At 37.6% G+C, this 21,723-nt stretch overlaps 1 protein-coding gene across 5 annotated transcripts in view; it reads left to right on the forward strand.

Annotated features, from left to right (window-relative positions):
• Nucleotides 1–18,536, forward strand: part of Naam (Nicotinamide amidase) — a 35,325-nt gene extending 16,789 nt beyond the window's left edge. For 3 of the 5 annotated variants that reach the window (XM_017618377.1, XM_017618378.1, XM_017618379.1), the window contains exons 2-8: nt 4,510–4,670; nt 6,683–6,869; nt 13,711–13,815; nt 16,169–16,303; nt 16,403–16,700; nt 16,928–17,070; nt 17,803–17,922. In XM_017618377.1, coding sequence (XP_017473866.1) covers nt 4,585–4,670; nt 6,683–6,869; nt 13,711–13,815; nt 16,169–16,303; nt 16,403–16,700; nt 16,928–17,070; nt 17,803–17,922 — 1,074 coding nt within the window. In that variant the 5' untranslated portion in view covers nt 4,510–4,584. Of the gene's footprint in view, nt 1–4,509; nt 4,671–6,682; nt 6,870–13,710; nt 13,816–16,168; nt 16,304–16,402; nt 16,701–16,927; nt 17,071–17,802 lie in introns of those variants that run through there. The other 2 variants (XM_017618380.1, XM_017618381.1) reach the window with 2 other exon arrangements.
• The last annotated feature ends 3,187 nt before the right edge of the window (nt 18,537–21,723 follow it).

Genomic DNA, 21,723 nt, shown 5'->3' on the forward strand with positions numbered 1-21,723 from the left:
GGAATTATTTGATCATTGCCTACGCCGATTTCGTGGTCTGCAGTCGGAACGACTGAAACCACTAGAACCACACTTTTTCACCAGTCTGGCAGAGTGAACTCATGGAGCTCTACAATCTCCTTTTCGAATATCAATTGGTGCAGTTGGTTAGTAGTTGGATATTCCTTTTTCCCATTCGCAAAGGAACCCCGGTTAATGAAATTGCCTTCTCCCAACACTTGCAGGCAGAGTGAACTCCGAATAGGAAACTATGCGTCCGAGTGAAAGTAGGATACACTTCACACAAGCTCTCATAAGCTAACCTAAGCTTATGTTCTTGATATCATTAAAAATCAAGATAATAATTATTTTCTCTTCCTGATTATTCGCACTTTGGCGAATAAATTAATAATTATAATTTATTTCCAATGAAATGAAAGAGTTATGGCTATATTTATAAAAAATAAAGTAGCTTTAAAGAAGGTTTATAAACTGAACAATTTTGAAAACATCTTTATTTTTTATGAATAAGGCCATTCGATTTTAGTTTTTCATATTTTAATTATTTCAAAGAGAGCGGGTAGAGGTCCATANGTAGCAGAGGAAGAGGGAGGCCCCCACTGCGATGGAAAGATCAGGTGGAGAAGGACTTGGCTTCACTTGGCGTTTCCAATTGGCGTCAGTTGGCACAGAGGAGAAACGACTGGCGTGCTTTGCTGAACTCGGCCAAAATCGCTTAGGCGATTACAGAGCCAAAAAAGAAGAAGAAGAAGAATATCCTTTGAAATAGCGCATGCGATCAAGTTCTTCGATGTTGAACTTGTGCTTTATCCTTGGATATAGAACTTGCTGAGTTTCTGTCTTTTGATATAGGACTTTGAATTTTGTAGACATTCCAGAGTTTGGCTTGCGGATGTTGGCACCATTTCGCGATTGTTGATACTTATAGATCAAGTTCTGGGAAGCAGGATGGTACAAGTATATCTAGTGGAAGTATCGACGAGCCGGTTTGTCACCAGGGGCGGCACAAGATACAGGGCTATCTCTTCGCAAATAGGTATCGGCAGTAATTTGTTTACTGATTTGCCGCTGGAAAACCATGCTAGCATAATTCAGACTGAAGTTCTGGGCTTATGTGAAGCCTGTAGCATACTAAATAATAGTGGTACCAGGAAGGAAAGGGCATTTCATTTCCTAGTCTGACTTCCTTAAGACATAACACTTTCGGGAAAGAGATAATGAATCAGCTAACGGATAATGCTTGAAGCAAATTTAGGTCTTGGTGAACGCGAACCCTCTAACTAACATTCGGTAAAACACAGGTTTGCTCCTTGGCCCGCAAAACCGCCAAAAATGTGATTTGCATTCTATTATCGAAAGAAAAACCTTTACCTAGCGTCTTCCCCAGAATAGTGGCACATTTATTATTTGTCATGGCAGATACTTTGACTAGTTGTGGTGTCGGTGATGGGCACCCCAAACCAAGTATTGCGTGCACATTGATTGCCACGATAATGGAAAAGTGAAAAGAATGAACTTTTCTAATTTCCACACATTGTCGAAATGACTATTTAGAAATTGACGAGTAGTGCCACATTTCGTAACGATTTCAATGCCAAAAAGTGGCTTACTAACTTATCTACATAAATATGTAGCAAGCAGAGTTGCGCATCGCGAGCAGAGGATTGTGTGGCGCACAAAAATCAAACGCAATGAAGCGTAAAAAGCGCTAAACACCTGAATGCAAATACGTACATATATATATATATATATATATATATATGTATGTACATCGCCACCTATACACACACACACTCAATGTGACTTTGTCAAACACATGCATGCCCCACCAAGCATTTAGTTTATTTCCGTTTTTAACGACTTTCTTTTTTTTTTGCGCTAATATTTATTCAATTTCGCGTTAATTCTTCATTTGGGAAATCAATGCCTATTGGCGCCGAAAAAAATTGCGCTCTAAATGCGATATATGTATATGCATGAAAATGGGAATGGAAAATCAGTTTAAATCTAACTAAAAGTTGGCATATTTTTAGCACCAAACGGGGGTTAGGGTAATTGTAGCTATTTTTTTTTTTTATAAGTAGTTCCACCGCTAATGGATGCCTATTTCAACTGAAATAATGACGTGGATTTCTCCGACTCGGAATGCGAATTTTCATGCGTGCCACAACAAAACAGCTTTTATGCTTATCTTTCGGAAAATCCGCTCAAAATTTTTTCACCTCAACCATATTTGTCATGCGTTTTTTTTTTGTTTGCCAAATTATATTTATTTTTGGTCTACCAGTGTGTGCGTGTTTATGTGCTCATAATGTCACACGTCACGAACTCTTCATTCAACTTTTGATTGCCACCATTCACTATTTTCTCTATGATATTTCCAAAATACTTACGAGTACTCCTTTGGTGGATGGACTTATCGTTTTAGTTTTGAGGTTTCACCTATGCTACCGCAGAATTTTTATCTTTTTTTATTCAGTTAGGTAATCCGTCTGCTTGCATGATGGCGTTTGTGTGAGTTTGTTAATAAATTACATCCAGAAGAAAAAAAAAAATTGGAAAAGTTTTAATTTTAATTTTAAGTATGTCAAATTCTATCGTACCTGGATCTAAAAGCAATATAGTACTGTTGGACTCGCTCTTGTGCAGGAGAAAATTTTGTATGTGCAATCAATAGATTATCATCACCCAAGTGAGGCCAGGGTCATCCAGAAGGTCGGAAAAATCAGCGCAGTTACCACGCACTTCACTCAAGGAAATTTACTCTGGGGAAATTACTCCTCGCTACTCATAGTCCAGTGTCCTGCCTCATCGCTCAAGTAAGCCTCTGTAGCGAGATTCCTAGCGAGAATTCATGACACCTTCTACGTTTTCACAGAAAGCACTCTCCAGAAACTATTTTCACCTTTCCCCTTTCGCACTTGTAAATTCCTAGTCCAACCTTATTAAGTTCCCAGTAAGTCTGCTCGACGCCCTCAACTTAGACAGCTGTGGCTTCCACAAAAGGGGAATCTGCTACATAGATCACAAGGACAGTAGTAAATTCAACCGGGAGTCCAGATGGTCGCAGGTCCAGATGGTAAAGGATTTACATAGGCAAAACATTTACACGAGATAGATGCGCTAGGCTGACCTACCTGGTTTCGATCAAAATTGTACAAGTCTCTGATTTCCCTTCAGACTGTGTACTTCTATTAGTGCAGTGTTGGGTTTTATTATTCCACTACATAGGAAATTGAAACGAACGAAATTTTTGAATTTTACATTGTCCTGCCGCAACTTCGACTTTTCGTTTACTGCTTGCGGTTTGCTTACGAGTGTAATAACTTTGAATTACCTTGAAATTCGCGGCGATGAATGTGCCATTAAGAAAGTCTAAGCGACAGTTGCAAATTTCTTATACATGCTTTTAGACAATAAATCAATTAGCTTTTCCAAACACTCAAAGAAAGATAATTTTCATAACTTAAAAATTTGCTTGGGAAATTTTTTACATAAAAAGACTTTTAAAGATTATTTAGATAACTCGCTTATTTCAAAAAAAACCCAAAAACCAAAAAAGTATTTCCCTAACCCTCTATTAAATTTTGTACTAAATTAAACCAAACACACATGACTATGAACATTTTCGTGCGGTGTACCCTAAGTTCATTCGTTCATAAAGAAATTTGCCTAAATGCTATCAAACGATTTATCATTTCGTGCCATTACTCATTTGATGATGCGGCAGGCGGTCGGTCGCATACGCCTATTACCGCCTCTAACGCCTCTGCTGCTGCTGCTGTTTTTACCTGCCTCGTTTGCACACTCGCACCGCCGCTGTTCACGTTTGAAGCCACTTATTCGAGTTAAATTGCAGCAGTTTTCAGGTACGAGTAAATACAGTGTAAGTGTATCGCCGAATCCCACAAAACCGCTGAATGAAAACGCTTGAAAATTTGGCAGAGTAGCCCATTCCATGCCGTCACATGAATCGAACGAGTAGTCTCCATGACGACCACACCTAAGCCACTTCCGCTGCGTTGGGTGTAGTGCGCTTTGTTATTTCGATAAATCATTGAAGCGTTCAGCTTGAAAAAGCTGCGCTTGGTGACAACAAAAACGCTGCCGCTCGAACATTTAGCCAACAGTTGGCGCTCTGCCGCAGTCTTAGATCGACAGTGCAATTTTCGGTGGAGTTCGCAACTGGCATTCATTGCGCCACCAAAGCAATTCTCCTTTAAAGTGTTCGGTTGAATATTTTTAATTTTTAGTACGTCATCGAACAACTTCTGCTGCCTGCTTCCCGCTTCCTTGGTGGGTGTCAGCGTGACGAAGTGGCAATTTAGAGGTTTTAACTAAGACGCGTTTGGCTCCAATTTGTGGTTTCAACTGCACGTACATACGTGTGGAGGGAGTGAGTGTGTTTCATTGTGTATTTGTGGGTGTGTGTGTGTGTGTGTGTGTGTGTGTGCATTTGTGCAGTGTCTGTGTATGTATTCTAAACTTTCACTTGACTTCTACTTGCAGGTGCATTGTTGTTGTGGTTGTTGTTGCCCCTCTTGACGGTATAAAATTTGGCTGCAGCGAGACATTTCCGTGAGAATGGACTCACCAACACCGCCAATTGTAATCGACGATCCGAACGGTTCAGCAATGGACGCTTGCTTTACGGCATTCGATAAGGACGGGTGAGTGTTCAAAAAAAAAAGGAAAAGAAACTTTGAACCAAGAAAATGCTGTAAGAATTTAGTGAAAATTTTATTGATGTTGGAGCAGAGTTCGAAAAATTGTATTGCATTGAAAGTGTGGAAAAAGCTTTAAAATATGCGGGCAATAAATCTGGTGGCGTAAAATTTGTAGCTTTTTTTTTTTAATGACACATACGTCGTTGGGTTTGACAGCTGCAGTAAATTATATAACAGTGATTTTTGTGAGGCAAAAGTGGAAAATTAAAGAAGACATCGAATTGTCAAAACGGTTGCCTTGCGCTTCCATCTTCGCATTAGCAAGATCTTTCGTAAAACTATTTGATAATTTTTTTTAGTCTATTATTATAATTAGAGGATTTATTTTCCAAGGCTGAACTTGGACAAAGTGTTCTGCGTCAGTCTAATAAAGCCAATAATCTAAATGCCAATTGCTGGAGCAAGTTAAGCTCAAAACCCTTGTCTGATTCAAAAAATAGCCTGTGTATAAGAGGAAGTTCAAAATACTTAGCAGAATCCAAAGATTGACGGCAGAAATCGTATCAAGAACTCACGCTAGACCTCAGTTTTCGCTCACCGGACCATTGTAGCGTTTTCAAGCAGAGCTATAAGCCATATTAGAGGCCGCTCCGAGGCTCAAAACCTCCGCCCCTCCAGTGTGCTATTTACTCCGAGAGCCAGGCTGCTATCAAATCTCTTAAACCTAAAGGAATGACGTTTAAAGTAGCTGACATCAAAATGCTCCTTGACTGTTGTATGGGTCCCTGGACACAGGGACATTGCCGGCAACTGCTTAGCCGACGAACTGACAAGGAGGCGTACGGAAACATATCTGAAGTCAATTCTACTCAAAATGTAGGCATACCTTCAACCTTGGCTGTTTTTAGGCGGTGGGTTGTAGGTGTTCTGAAGTTTGTAGGTGTTAATCTGTAGTCATCCATTATCATACCGGACTACACGATCATTTTCCAGGCGGTAAGGTATATGAAGGAGCATGCATCCGCGAGTTCGTGGTTAGGTCACAAGCTGTGGAGGGTTGTAGTGGAGGAATAGACCGAATTTTCAATAAATTCAATCAATTTGAAATTACCCTATTATGGCTGCCAGGAAATAGGAAATGCAACGGAGGTTGAACTACTCAATTGCTGTAACGCCGTGAGACAATAACCAAGCTACGAAGGTGGCTAATATAAGTGGCCTAGTATTCCTCAGCACTGGTTTTAAACACCGAGCCAATATAAGCTTCGCAGACAATTGCGCCCATGTTTGTAGTCTGAATGCTTGAATTCCGAACGGACAGTGACTTATCACAAACGGCACTATAGGGGAGGGCTGTAGCTATGAAAGCATAAGGACTTTGCTGTCGAAGAGTGACCACTGGTGGTCAGTGGCGTTGCCGGCTGATCCCTGTTGGTGATATATCTTCCCTGATTTAAGTCCTTGCTGTGGCAGTCTTACCTGCAATGGTATTATATTTAGCATGGCGATCAGTTCCAGAGCGGGAGGGGTCCAAATTGCAACCTTTAATACTAATGAGAGCGGGAGTGGTCTGAATTGCACTACTAATACCAATGAGAGCAGCCTGTTGTGTGCGCTCTGGCTGCTAACCAGTGAAACTCTCTATAGTCAATTCCATCAGACGAGGACTCCATTCAACATAATAGCCTTAACTATGGTGGCATAGAGGAGGCAGGAAATTATTTTGGACGATAGACCACTTCCTCTACCAATAAATAATCTCAAAAAAATTGGACTGACGAAGATATTTCCCACACGATTCAGCTCACGAACAACCTGTTAAAAGCAAATATTTAACTTGTTTTCTTTAATTTTGTTTGATATATTCGCAGCTTCCAAAACCAGCCAGTACATGCATAGGTCTCTAAACAAATATATGCACTTATATATAAATGCACATGTCTATTATGTATGTATGTACGTTTGTATGCATGCACGTCTACTAAACTCTTATCCTTTTCTGTTTGCTTTCGCAGCGATGACCGCCTAAGTTTAGCCGAATTTACGCTCATCTGTCGGGCGTTATTCCGCAACGACAAGGGACACATTTACGATGTGCCAGCGGATCGATTGCAGCAGATTTTCGAAGTATTCGATACGGACGGTGATGGCTATATTGACAGGGAGGAATTTAAATTTTGCTGGAATCGTTGGATAAAAACGGTGAGTCAGTAGATATATGTAACATCATTGTCTGATGCATCGTGTTGTCGTAGTTATGCATGTATGCATATATCCTTCAGATACAAATTTTCATGAACAAACAAAAAATCAAATAAAATCAGTTTTTACATACGAGTATGTATGTATGTACGAGTATGTGCCGAGTAAATGGCATACATATATGAAAGTTTGCGAGTCACGCCTTAATTGAGTTATTTTCCTGCAAATGGTGTTGTTGGTGTGGGCTTCATTCTATTAACTGTGTAGCGGCGGCTGCATCGCTTTGTTGGCGTTAAAAATTCATAAATATCAAGCCGTTATAATATGTGGTTGTTAACAATTCGTTTTGCCATTTATTTTTTCCTTCTACAATTTATGCAGCACTTTTCACTTTTTTTTTTCTGCTGTTTCATTCTGCATTCGCGATTTCTGCGTATTATTCGATGCAGACTGAAGAAAAAAGTAAATAATTGTGCAAAAAGAGCAACTTCACTGAAATGTGAGTAATTGAATCCTGAAGGCGTCACATGTGTATGTATGTATATCGCGTGAGTGCATATGTATGCATGTACATATGTGTATAGCAGCAGCATTGAAGGCCGGTTGACATAAATCGCAATTTACATGCTACTGTACGCATCAGAGGATCAATACAATTATAGGTGGATGTATGTGTGCTCATGCGTGTTTGTGGATGAGTGAGTTGTCCTTGGGCGTACTACTATATGTATTTGCATATGTACATTGCCAGTTCCAGGAATGGTTTTATTATTGGCCGATGAGTATGCAAATTTTTCGAATATATGTATGTCTTTAGGAGCAGCCACCGCTCGTCCGAGAACTTTGTGTATATGCATCAAGAGTTAAAAAATGTTCAATTCGATATTAACAACTGAGTCCCTCTGAATTAAATAGAACTAGGGAATAAGGTATGCCGGAACTATCGGAGAAATATAAAAAAAAACACGCCCAGTTGTTCCCCATTTTGTAGTACATAGACGGCTTAAAACACCCGCAGGCACTGAAACCAGTATCTTTGGACCCAGATTTATGACCAATAGTAACCAGGATTGGAGTAGGGGCTGGATAGTAGAGGAGAATTCCACTGAAATCTATACTGATGGGTCCAAAATTGACTGCGGTCATCTCTTGATAAATCCGCAGCAGAGACAATGCAGTGTCGCGAACTCACCAGAAGGGAACTGCATCTACAAGTTGCATGTATGGCTAAGACACGTTGGAATAACCTTCACTAGTGCAGAACTGCGAGGAACATATGGACGAGAAACAAGGAACTTTTAAAGAGGTCAAGGAAATATATAGTCACGTTAACTGGCACGATAACGGGACACTGCGCCATTGGGGAATCTGCTGCCCAGATGGGCCTTCCGTATTACCCACTGTACTATAGCTGCAATCTGGAGGAAAGTAAGGAAGCGGACTTACTTTATATCGGCGAGTGCCTAGAATTCGCATGAATAAGGGAGATTTTCCTTCCAAAATCGTATGGGATTCAAATGCTCCATTACTAGCATAAATAGATTCATCGACAAAACCATCCAGATGCTTTGTTAAACCGACGAATCATGAAAGCAGGTAGTACAAGGAATCCCAGAGAAAGCGTAGCAAAATGTTGATCTCAGCGCTAATTGGATCCTGGGAAAGTGGCCAGGCAACGGATCTACCAACCAAACAACCAAGCGGCAGTCGGGCCGCATGACGGCTCTTCTATGTCATAAAATTTAGTTTTCATAGGTTCTCGAGTGCGCTGAGAGGGTAAAGGCCTTAGCGCCAAACAACAGAGTTTTCCTTTCACTGAATTTCAGGCTCTAAAACCAAAGAAGGAGACAGAGATACAAATATGCTTGCCAGGAAGGCTGCAGAAAAAAAACTTACAGGTACCAAGCCTTTCTTTCCAATAGGACCACTATAAGAGAAGAGCTCAGACTAAGAAGCTATGGGTTTTCCTTCTACATATTCTTGGAAGAAACGAATCCGTATATTCCGCGGCTGGTTCCTAAGGGATATTTTTCTTCTCAGATCCCTAAAAGGGGTTGATGGGAGCGTGACGGCGTCTGGAATTGAAGTCCAATCAATATCTTCATGGAAAAATCGCAGAAGGACCGCAGAGTTGTATTCTGTTAGGAACTTGCCATGAATTTTATGTTCAGGTTTCAATATTTCAAGAGCGTTGAAGACGGCCGCTTTCAATAAATCGACCGATTGGCTACATGCAGGTCTATTGTACTTATTACCGATAATAAATGTAAACATCCACTCTCATAGCCAAATGGGGAATGTTAAATTACTTTTCGAGCAATCGCCTCGAATTAGTACCACATCAAATTGATATATGGATCAAATTATAGAAACGTTGCAGGAAATTGCATGACTGATGAATTGGTCGGGCGGGGTATTCTTGAGATCATCACCGCTGGCAACTTGTAGACTACTACCGGACAGATGAGCTCACAGTCGGTTCAGCGAGCGGGGAACGAAAACCTCACTTAGCAAAGTCCTTCTGTCTCTCTATTTCGACAGATGTCTTGACCGGGCTACTGTTATTTGGAAACCAATGTTTTGCGCTTTAATAGCTTCACGGATCCTTATTCTGCCTAGAGTTCGCCAGATTAAGGATTGATTTGAAGAACCACCTGAAACGTCGAGAGATCTCAGCCCAATACTATGCTTAGGATTGTATTTATTCTTAGTTATATCGATCACAGAATTGGCTTGAGGTAGTTGAAGCTTACATGTCCTTTAAACTTGTTCTGACGACTGTACTATGATTCTAAGTCGAATTTCTTGTCTATTTCTGTTTCATATTTGCAACTTTTTACTCGGTGACTGTCTATGAGACCTTTACTGCGGGTTGGTAACACAACTTTTTAATGAAACTTCGATTGGTATGCATATATGTATGTATGTGTGCACTTCGATTTAACAACTTTAAATCCTTCCACTTGCCAATACATACACTTTATAGGAAATATCACTTCTGCGAAGTTCCCCACAATTGTTATTACATAACTTATACAAATCATAAATAACAACAAATACTTTTCATAAGCTTAGAGAGGAAAAGCCACTTTCGAACTACTACAAAAAAGGTAAGAAAGTGTTTTGTTGTTACGAGTATTTGATGTTGTTTGAATGTTGCCGGAATTGGCTTCTTATTGCAAATTTATTTTACTTACCCCTTTCGACATTCATGTCCTGTCGTTGTGTGTGTGTGGGTGTGTGTTTGCTTGTGTTTGTGTGTGGGTGTGATTTTTTCCTTCCTGTCTGGCAAGCAACTCAATTCAATTTCAATTTCATATTGCAATGCCGTTTACAATCAAGTGATGCCGTAAGTCGAAAGCCGAGCGCTGCGAGTCGAGGATGTGCTGGCGAGGTGTGTGCAAAAACTTAGCCAAGGAAGGTTATAGTTTAAAATTCTTGCAATTGACGTGAAATAATATGAATGCATATGGTGGTGGCATGCAGGTGCATATGTATCTACGCGCACATACTACATACATATACATATGAATGTAAATAAAATAAAGTTGTATGCAAGCAATGATTTTTTGTTTGCCGTGTGTGAGAAAAGGTGTTAAAGTAATTTCCGGCAGTTAATGGTTACCTGTACGTATGTAGAAATATCTAAATATGCACACATGCATATCTGCATTTGTGTGAGCGTATGTAAGCAAGCACTTACGTATATAAAATGTGTTAATGAAGGGTTTGGTGTGATTTCTGTGATTGACATGAACAAAAAAATAGAAAAAACAATTAAATAACGGCATGCGTCTTTATAGCTAAACAATTGCAATAGTTAAAAAAATCCATTTCCAAAAAATTAAAAATTTTTTTTTTGTTATTTTTAAGCTTTCCTTATTCTAAAGTGTGCCGTCATATCAAATTTCGATGAAGAGTTGGAAGTTTTCGGAACATTTATCTACCTTAAACATTTATCTACCTTAAAGCTCGTTTTTTAATCACCCCGTTTGCACAACCAAAAACCAGAACTGCGTATAGGAAAATAAAAGCGGTTCAATCGATTTAAAATGCCAACAAGCTGAGGTCTCCTTTACTACTACATACAAAGATATTTAGTAACTTTTAAATAACGCGGCAGTACTACAAAAGAACTTAGCATTTCCGGCTTTCCTAAGTACTATATTAATTATTCTCGCGTTCCCAAAAACCCGAAAAATCCAAAAAAGCCCGAAACATTCCTCAAATAGTCTCAAAGCACCAAAAAGTAACAAAAACTTCCGGAAGATTCTCAAAAACATACCATAAGGAATTTCGAAAATTCTTAAAAAAAATAAGAAAATTTCCGAACGAACCTTCAAAGCTCTTAAAAATCCTGAAACGTAAAACACCAAAAACCCCGGAAGAATACAGAAAAATTTGAAGGTAATCTGGAAAAGTTTCAAAAATTTCTGAAATAATCCCGAGATAAAAAAAAATCCCGAAAAATTAAACGTTGAGAATGCCGAAAAATCCCGAAACAATTAAGGAAAGTCCCGAAAAACTCCTCAAAAATCTTAAAATAACCTTGAAAAGTAACACGAAGTAACGAAAGTATCCAATAAATCCGGAGGAAATTTTGTATAGTTTAAAAAAATCCTGTAAATCACATTTCATTAGTCATTTTGTTAAACCTTGAAAGATAAAAGTAAACATGAAGGATTACTCTTTTTTTCTGAACCGTTTAATATTTAGAAGTCTGCTAACTATTGAAATATCTAGTATTACTTTCTTTGAAGCAAATCGGAAATGTGATAAAAAACATAAGCTACTCTTAGGCTGCACCCCGACCATCGGATGAGGTTTAAATTGGTAGTAACGAACTACACAAGAGTTACACGGGCTGACAACTGGAACTAATTTACTTTGCTATTTATTACTTTTCTGTTGCCCTTCAAAGTTCACTTCATATGTCTTGTCAGCTAGTCAGTCAATCAAGCAGGGAGATATGCAGTACCTTCACTGCATTTTGATATGTTACTCAGTATATTTTACCTATTATTTTTCTGCTCAATTAAATTTGTTTGCATACTTACATATTCACATACATATATATGTACATAGATACATAATACCTTGCAGTAATGTAAAAATGTATGCAATGAATTTCTAATTAAGTGAAAACTCAAATAACCTATTAAATGCTAAATTTCCACTTTGATTCACCCCAACGAACAACTGTCCATTCCAAATACTGTTTCCGAAATATGCATATATGCATATGTACATACATACATATATAAGTTAAATACATACCTATATATGAATATGTACATATATGTAAGTAATTCAATTTCTTTAGAGAAATCTCCAGTTTGTGCTCTCTGCTCGAAATCACCGAAATTATAAAGTGATTATTGTTACTTAATTTTTGTTTCCTGCGTTCGTGCTCCTTAGCACCCAAACGCTTTTGTGTATGTATGTATGTATGTATATCCTAGGAAGTGATTTTCATTTTATTTTACTTTTGCATTTTTGTCGTCAAAAGTTCTTTGGCCCGTGTTTCGATTGAGGTCATGAACCATTAACTTTTTAAATAATGGCCAGCTCAGCTCATTCATTGTGGCGAAGCTCGAGCCAACACAGCGTTATTCCATTATTATGCTACTGTGGGGTTACTCGCTGTGGTTTTTATTAATAAATGGATACAGTGGTGTTAAAATTTGCAATTCATAATCAAAATTTCCTTAAGAATATTTGTATTAGTACATATATTCAGCGAGCGTGAAGGAGGACTTGTTTACCCCTGTCCTTCTACAAGCTGTCGCCGCTGTGAATATCTGGATATATTTTCAAGAAAAAGAGGGAGAACAGAAAGAACAAGAAGAAGAGGAAGAGCATCAGACAGCCTTTTGGTTCATCCACTGTACCATTACTTACTCTTACCCTTACACGATTTTCTACGTGTTTGGCCGAGTTTCTCCTCTAAATTCAATCACTTGGTTACGGCGGCAAGGGCGCAAGTACTAAAAGAAAGTTCAATTAAGACCGAAGGTGCATTTTTCACATACATATGTGGAATAAAACCGGTTTATCCGTTATTTGTTTAATTTCAAAATTGGGAACCGGTTTTTTCAAAGGGGTATTTTTCGAAAACTGCTTTGAAAAAAAGTCGAATAATCGAAGGCCTAACATTTTTCAAATTACATATTTTTTCAACACTTATCTACCACTGTCCAATGTCATTTAATTTATGTATTTTAAAACTTCAGCTCACTCCTTCAAAGTTCAATTTGTCACGTACTGATTTTAGCTTGGGTCATTCTTGTTATTTTTAGCGAGTGATTTTAATGTTGATGGCACAGCTGGCAACTTGCTTTTGTATGCCGAAGCGCATGAAAACCCGTGTACGCATAAGTGGTGAGTGTGTGTGTATGTGTGTGTAATTTTTACAAACTTGAAATTATTTGCCAAAAATATGTCTAACAAATTCATTTTCTCCTCATGAATATCCGATATTATGGCAAACTGCTGAAACCCAAACAAACAAAAAAAAAAAAAAACACACACCTCCTTGTCATCGTCAAATTTCGCCATATCCTGCTAGTATCCTTCCGGCACTTGCCGGCTATTGTAAATTTCACTTGACTCGCTGGCACGCGGCGTTCATGTGTGTGTGTGTGTGAATGTGTTTTTGTGTAAGTGTTTATAATTTTTACTCTTCAAGCGCTTGTTTGGCTGCAAAGTACTCCGACATTTTTCCAACATTAACTTTACTTTCTTTTTTCTCTCTCCTATTTTCGTCCTCCGCATACTAACAACACCACCACAACCAACCAACGTGCGCACCAACAAAAAAACAACAACAATATTGGCGCAGATTGTAAGACCGGTGAACGCTTTCCTCATTGTTGATGTACAGAATGATTTTATAAGTGGATCCTTGGATATAAGTAATTGCAGTGCACAGCAGAAGGGACATGAGGTGAGTGTGCTTAGCAGAGCGTTTGGCGCGCTACTCAACTAGGGAACGCGTGCGTTGTGTCGCGTCGGGTCGCTAAGGAATGCTGACTGTGAAAATTAATATGTTTGGGTGTGGGTGTGGGTGTTGGGGTGTTGGGGTGGAATAAAGTAGAAATACAGCGAAATGAAAATAAGAAAAGTTAGGTCGTTCAAGGAGAACTGCTATCAACTTAGCTTTAAGCTGTGCGCTGAAGGTTAGGTTAGATAACAGAAATTGGTTGCAACTTTAAAGTAAATGAACGCAATATCAAGCTCAGATGTATGCCACTATTTTTCGATGCACACAAAAATGCTCCTGGTGTGGAAGTGTGCACAGCGAGTAGGCGTAGTAGTAGGCGAGTAGTAGGTAGCAGTGGACGAAGACGAAGCTTCAGACCTGACCATAACGTGAATTTATGACTACCACAGGAACTGCCATCTTGTAAGCCTGACGAACTAAAGACAGGCTTTGAACGGTATTTATCGCCAGTGTATTCTGGCCCCTTAATTGTCGTAATTGCAGACTCCGAACAAATGAGTAGATGAAATGACTTGTCGCTGTATTTCCAATGTTCTTGAAACTAGAGAGTATCGTCCTCTCAAAGGCTGAAAAAGGAGTCTGGTTATTCCATACGCTCGGGTTATCACACCACTGTTAAGACCCAACAAAGTAAAGTTCAAATAAAAGCACAGTCGCCGAATGGTGTATAGTCTAATCGGAAATTCCATCGTTCCAGACCGATTCAGTTGAATCTGGTTCAAGGAAACCGTGGGCGCAGTCAAACGAAATAAACGTCCTTACGAAAACGGTCAGGTTCAATGCAGCCAAGATCAGTATTTCTAAAGAAGTAAAATATCTGGGTGTAATCCTTGATGACAAGCTCCGATGGAACTCACTCCCCGGAGAGAGTTATGTACATATATAGAAGGTTAGAACTTCGACATAGACTTGCTGAAATCTCATGACAGGAACTGGGGCATCAAAATCAAGCCGTCAATTTGGATATTAGAAACTTTTGTCAAACCCACCCTAACATAAAAATTATATCATTTTTAAATTGAATTGTCTTCGCGTTCATTATCTGCTCAATCAATATAAAGATTTTATAAAAAAATGTCCCTACTTACCAGAAGGATAAATGAATTGTGAGCCTAGAGGAGGGAAGCATGAAGTGTTTGATTTTATCTGACACACATAGTACATCTCAAACAATGCACGGAATAATTCGCAAATTGGTTACGCCCTTTATAAAACCCATTCTTTGATGCCTCTTCCAAGCGCAAGTCTCCTTTCGGACCAAGTCCTAGAATCCTAAAGTCTCCAAATATGTAGCATTTCCAGATACAGAGCGCCTATTATACTGTCCGGCTGACGATAATGAGAAAGTGATCAAGTGGAGTGGCTTCAAATTTTTGTTAACGCATCTGTTATAGAATAGTTTTTTAAAATTCAATATTTCGCCAAGCAACTTAAACATGAGCTCCTTCGAAGTCAGATTGCAACTCGTACCAAGTCGTACGGAGTCAGATCTCCAAATGTTAAAACCTTAGGTAAGAAAAAAACCCTTCTAGATGTTATTTAGTTCGGAATATATGACGGGCTATCCGATGGTGCTATACGTTTTCCAAAATTATCCCATTTTCAAAGTGAAAATCCCAAACGAAAATTTATTTGTAATTCTACTCATTGATGGTAAATTTTAATATTGTTTTAAGTCATCTCAATCGAAAGATAAGGCCTTTTTACATAGAACCCGTTAATAAAAAAAGGACTTTTATTATTTTTCAGTATTATAAAATATTTACTTCCGATTGTAAATGCCGAGTAAATGACGAAAAATATAAAAAAGTGACCCCTACGTTTGCCCAAAGAAATATATATATTTTTTTTCAAAATTTCCTTGCAAAAAGACTCGGAGGTTTACGGGGAAATTTTTTTCCGTACGGTCCAAGGCGAATTTATGTAAGGTAGATCAGTTGATTTTGTGTATTAATTCGCCTTGGTACGGTCTACTGTAAATACGTATATTAACCTACATACATATACATACATATGTATGTACATAAGCACGGATGCCGCCATTACATATTAGACATTTACATATGTATGTATGTCGCATCTCTGTCATCGACATATTTTAAAGCATCAACTTTAGTCGGGATGTGGGAGCGGAAAAATCCCATTCGCATCACTTCCTCGCTTGTTGCCCTTGCCTTGCTTTTGTGTTTAAGTTTCGGTTGTTAAGCATTTCGTTTACAGTTTTCCACCAAAAAAGTTTTGCTTTATTTTGTTTTTTTCGCTAACATTTTCTTTTCTTTCCATCGCTGCTGCTTAGATTCTGGAACCCACCAACAATCTGTTGGATACCGTGGACTTTGATGCTGTTTTTTACTCACTCGATTGGCATCCAAGCGATCATGTTTCGTTTATCGACAACGTGAAAATGAGACCCATGGATGAGTCGTCGCCGGTAAGTACTTACACAAATGGTGTATAAAATATGCATTGAAAGCTCATGTGTATTTATGTAGAAGACATGTTTATGAAAACATCGGCTCATTCATTTCAGATCGACGCCGATTCAGCGCAAGTCTTCGATACAGTCATCTTTGCTGGCCCACCACCGATGAAGCAACGTCTCTGGCCACGCCATTGCGTGCAAGATTCGTGGGGCGCTGAGTTGCATAAGGAGTTGAAAGTTGTTGATAACGGTATTAAAATATACAAAGGTACAAATCCAGAAGTCGATTCATATTCCGTATTCTGGGACAATAAGAAGCTCTCTGACACAACATTGAATGCGCAGCTAAAGATGAAGGGCACAACAGACATCTACGTATGTGGCTTGGCGTATGATGTGTGCGTGGGTGAGTGATCATGATGAAAGTCCACAGGAGGATCAACAAAAGAAAGCAAATAAAAAGATAAAATAATAATAAGTAAAAATAAAATAAAAAAGAATAGAATAGAATAAAATGAAGTAAAATAAAATATACTAAAATTGTATGAAAAGTACAAAAAGTTTGGTATACATTTCTTCTTATGTAATAATTTAAAAGACCTTGAGTTTAATAGTTTTCTTATAACTTTTCAGGTGCTACAGCCGTCGACGCTTTGTCAGTTGGTTATCGCACGATTTTAATTGATGACTGCTGTCGAGGTACAGATTTTCATGATATCGAACGCACCAAGGAGAAGGTGATTACTAATCATGGTGTGATTGTGCACTCGAGTGAGGTGAGAATAAAAATTAGCTGTGTTCCAAGTGTTCGCGATAGAGACAGAGAGACAGAGTTAAGTGGATGAAGGATAACCATATTGAAAATTGCAATATAGATAGACTGATGACTTATGCCGAAATTCCACTATGCATTATAATGATAAAAAATGTATGTCAATTAAAAAATTAATTAATGCCCAACATTGTCATTAAAAAATGTGTAATTTAATGCCTAGTGGAAATTCAGCATAAGAGCTCAACTAGCCACCGAGGTATAACCATAGACCGTGTCAGCTAACACGACCTATCTTATGGGATTCTCGTGCTAACGAAAACTCACCACCGCATGAAACGACAACGTCTCACTCTCTATATCTATCTACCGCAATTTTATATCGATGGCTGAGTGGAAGATCAACCTAGACAGCTATCTCGATAGCCGGTTCGAAAACGCTCTATGTTCGAAATTTTTTCAAGAACTCCATACTTCAGAATTTGGTTGAAGAACATCCTATCTCAGAATATTATTGAAAACGCCCTTTCCCAAAATTTGGTTCAAAAACGCCCTATCTCAACTGAAAATATGTTGATATAGAGCGTTTATGAAACGGCAGCTGAAATAGCGCGTTTTTGAAAATTTTTCTGAGATAGAGCGTCTTCGAACCGGCTGCCCAGATATGTCGATCTTCCACTAAGCCCTCCGCATACATATTTACATACATACGTGAATTTTTATTCTACCCTTTCAGGTCCGTGGCATGGTCGAAGGACGGGATCGCCGTCCAGAGCTGGGTTACAAATTGGCAATGGAACTTAAAAATCCCGATTCGGCGCTATCACAACGCAATGGCATACGCCATATCGATTAAGTGGGCGATACGAAGTGGCGAGCAAGAATGCCGAGCGAGGCACAAGTACAAGAATGACACAAATATTCCAGTATCCTACGTAAACGCTTAAATACAAAAGAAAAATAAAAAAACATAGCTTACCAAGTGGCTTTAAAAACATGCGCTAGATAGCATATTTTAACAACAATACAATATACACAAATGTTTAGTTAGCTTAAGAGCAACAAAGCAACACTTATACACTTACTTAATGTGGGTTGTGAGAAAATGCGCTGATACGATTATGAAATGGAACAATTCAATGACACAAAAAAAAACCGAATATTTATTATGTAGTGGCATAGCTTTTAATTAAACTTAAATTATTTAAAATATTTTAACTTATTACACACCAAAACAGATATAAGAAATAGTGATTTAAATTTAAAAAAAAAATAATGGTACTTATCAATATTGTGCACGATTTATTTAAGGTGAGCTGAAAGTGAAATGTTGAAAACTCTCGCAGATGACAATGAAAATATTACAAACATACATGCATACGGACTACGTAAAAACTTAGTAGTTTGGTTGGCTAAAAGAAAAATGAATGTTGAGTGTGCTAAATGTGAATTGGAAGTGAAAATGTCAAAGAAAGCAAAAAAATATATATATATAAAAAAAAAACAAAATAACGAAGAACACAGCATTTTTATTTTTCCATTTTGTCTGTAATATATAAATACATATGTATGTATGTATGTACATACATATGTTTAGTCTCAGGCGCTAACATAGTGAGTATCAAAATTATACGCCACCCACATATTAGTACATCCGTTGTTTCTTGCGTGAGTGTAGCATTATTTAAGAGAGCCATTCCGGCTAAGATAGTTTAATGTTAATGTAGTTTGAAAGATTTTGTTTATACTGGCACGAAATTCTTACAAAAAAGGCTCGCTTTCATGTTAAAAAGCTCTTTTGACAGAAAGTACTTGTTAATCATTTTGCTCGCGCTGCTTCAACCGTCGCAATGGCCGAGTGATTAACGCAATCTTGGGCGGCGATTTATTTTAATTTATTAAATTTTTTTAAATTAATTGTTTCTAATTTTTTAATTCAATTGTTTTTTTTTTATTTAGTTTTCTTCTAATTTTCAGATTTTATTGTTCATTTAATTTTTAGAAACTAACTTTATATTATTATTGTTATTATTCGTTTTCGTTATTTATGGCCTTATAACAATTATATTCAAATTTAATGGACTACTTTTGGTGGAAAACAACAATAATTTTCACAAAGGTACTCATCATACTTCTTCAACCGCCGTGACTAGGATATGAAGCAGCGACCTTGGATTACAAAGCCAAGTGATCTACCCATTGAGATATGTATATAATTTCGCCACGTAAAAAAACTTTTCCATTAAAAACGGCCCCAATCTCAAGAAAATTGTTTAATGTATTTTTATTTTTTTTTATAAATTTTATTCCTAGAGTTTATTGTTAAAAAAATGCATATCGTTTCATTTTTGAAAACAAAATTGTTAGGTTTGGTGTTTTAAAAAGAAAACTATTTTTTTTAACTTGATTAAATAGAGAAATTAAATATAAACTTATATAATTTTTTCTTATTTTAATTCATTTTTCTTTCAAGTTTTAGAATTTTTTATTAAAAAAAGATTTTTATTTTATTTTATTTAAATGTTAGGAACTTATTTCATTGTTTTCTTTTTTAGTTATTATTTTTCTTTGTTATTTTAATATGCTTTTAATTTTTAGATTTTAGTATTTCAAAAATAAATTTTTTAATTACATTTAATTTTTAGAAATGTGTTTTATATGTTTTCTCTTTTTAGTTTAAATTATGGTTTTAAGAAGAAAATTATGTATTTACTAAATTTCATTTATATCTTAGAAAGCTTATTTTTAAAAGACCAACAGAAAACTCTAAGACCTTCTCGTAAGCAGATATTTTAATTAGTCTGTCGAACGACAGAAAACAGCTTTTAAGATAGTTTCCAGAATTGACAATTGTCTTACAGAAGACTTTTGTCTTTCGAAAGACCGTGGTTAGTTGAAAGGCAGTTGCCAGAATTGCCTTGCAATTCTAATTATGTTTTTAATGAAAATATACATCGCTTATTCCTGAACAAGAATCGTTTTTGTAATAAATTTCGAATGCTTTAATTACATAGATTTCTTAGAAAGATTCTATGTATACAGTTTTGTACCCAAATATCAACAAACTTTCTTAAAAATTGTTTAGCCCATTCAATTTAAATAAAGAGCAAGTTTGAAATAAGCTAAGACTTACCGTTGATTTTTGGAAGTGAAGGTGTCGCTCATTTTCTCCATATAAAAAAATTTTCGAACATACATACAAACAAAATCAGCAAAACCATCTGCAAAGAAATGCCAAAAATCAACGACAATTCCTTGCTACTTCAACTTTATTACAATAAAATTTAATGGGCTACCAAATTTTTTTCGAAAATTTGTGGCGTATAATTGTGAAAAGCACTATGAAGCACGAATGAATTCGCAAGCTGGCAAATGTCAGCAACTTCTACAACTGCACACCCATACACTTCTAAGCCCAGCATCAAGGCCACATATGACTAATTGAATCCACTTGAAGCGCGACATTAATAAGTTTAACAATTCCAACTCGCCAACTCACTTGCTCCTCCGCCCCCTTTGTCATCGCTTACCCTGCGACTGCTTGGCTTGGCTGTTCTGCGGCAGCTCGCCGTTGTTACATTTACACCACAACCCTTAAAATTTGCAGAGCACGAAATGAAAAACGAAGAACGACGTAAACCAAAACGGGGAAAAACGCTTCGTTAGCATAACCGCAAATTGGTTAAAATCTCCGGAAAAGCGAGGAAGCGAAATATGCAAACCCGCGTCGTTGCAACCATATGAGCTGGCTGTTTTTTTGGTTTGTACTTTTCTAACTTTGTTATGCCAGACCCGATGCGGTGTCGTTGGTGCAGAGACGGAAAAGGAGAAGGAAGTACGAGTACGAGGATTTAAACGCCGCTGCCTTCCAAGTAATGAACTTTTTTCATGTGTATGTTTGCATCACTGCGCGAGAAATGACATACGGAAGTTTTCTGCATGAAAAAGAAAGAAAGACATACATACACACATTAGAAATGACATGAAAGTCAATTGCTATGCTGACAAATTTAAACTGACTGGGATATTGCGTACTCATCAAATAATCGCACGGAGCTGGAATTTAAGATCAAGTGGGTCAAGGCGACTAAGCAGATATCTATGTAGGATCAGAGTTTGTAGAGGTTTAGGTTCAGTCATGCTGAGAAGAAGAAAGTAAGCAAGGCCCTACATGGAATGGACGGAACAATCTAAGGTGGACTATGGCGGGAGGTAAGAAGGCATTTGTACCAGGACAGATTTCGGAACAAGAATAAGAAGCCGACATGGAAAACTCAAAACTCATCTAGAATTGAAGGTAAATCGACCGACGCAGAGCCTTTAGTAGTTAGTGGGACTGAGACAGGCTACTTTTATTTTGGATTTGGGATGTATTAGACCGTACCACATTGGAAGCAAACAATAAAAGTTCGCCGTAGACGCTTGAGTAAAGTATTTTTGCAAGGCAATTTCGATTTTGTGTGCCTTTTTAAATTGTGGCACCTATATTCGGCAGTAACATTTTTTTTGTAAATAGTTCTACCGGAAAAGTCGAAATACTTCCTCAGAAAAAGTTTAATAATTTGTGGCGAGTTTTAATCAGGGACCGAGAACTAAAGATTTGATCGAAACAAAATGTCGTTCTCGTAGCTTTGTTTCCCAAGAATGAGAAAAAAAC

The sequence above is a fragment of the Rhagoletis zephyria genome, unplaced genomic scaffold, assembly GCF_001687245.7.
Source record: "Rhagoletis zephyria isolate East Lansing unplaced genomic scaffold, Rhagoletis_zephyria_1.1 Rzeph_scaffold_01610, whole genome shotgun sequence".
NCBI lineage: Eukaryota > Metazoa > Arthropoda > Insecta > Diptera > Tephritidae > Rhagoletis > Rhagoletis zephyria.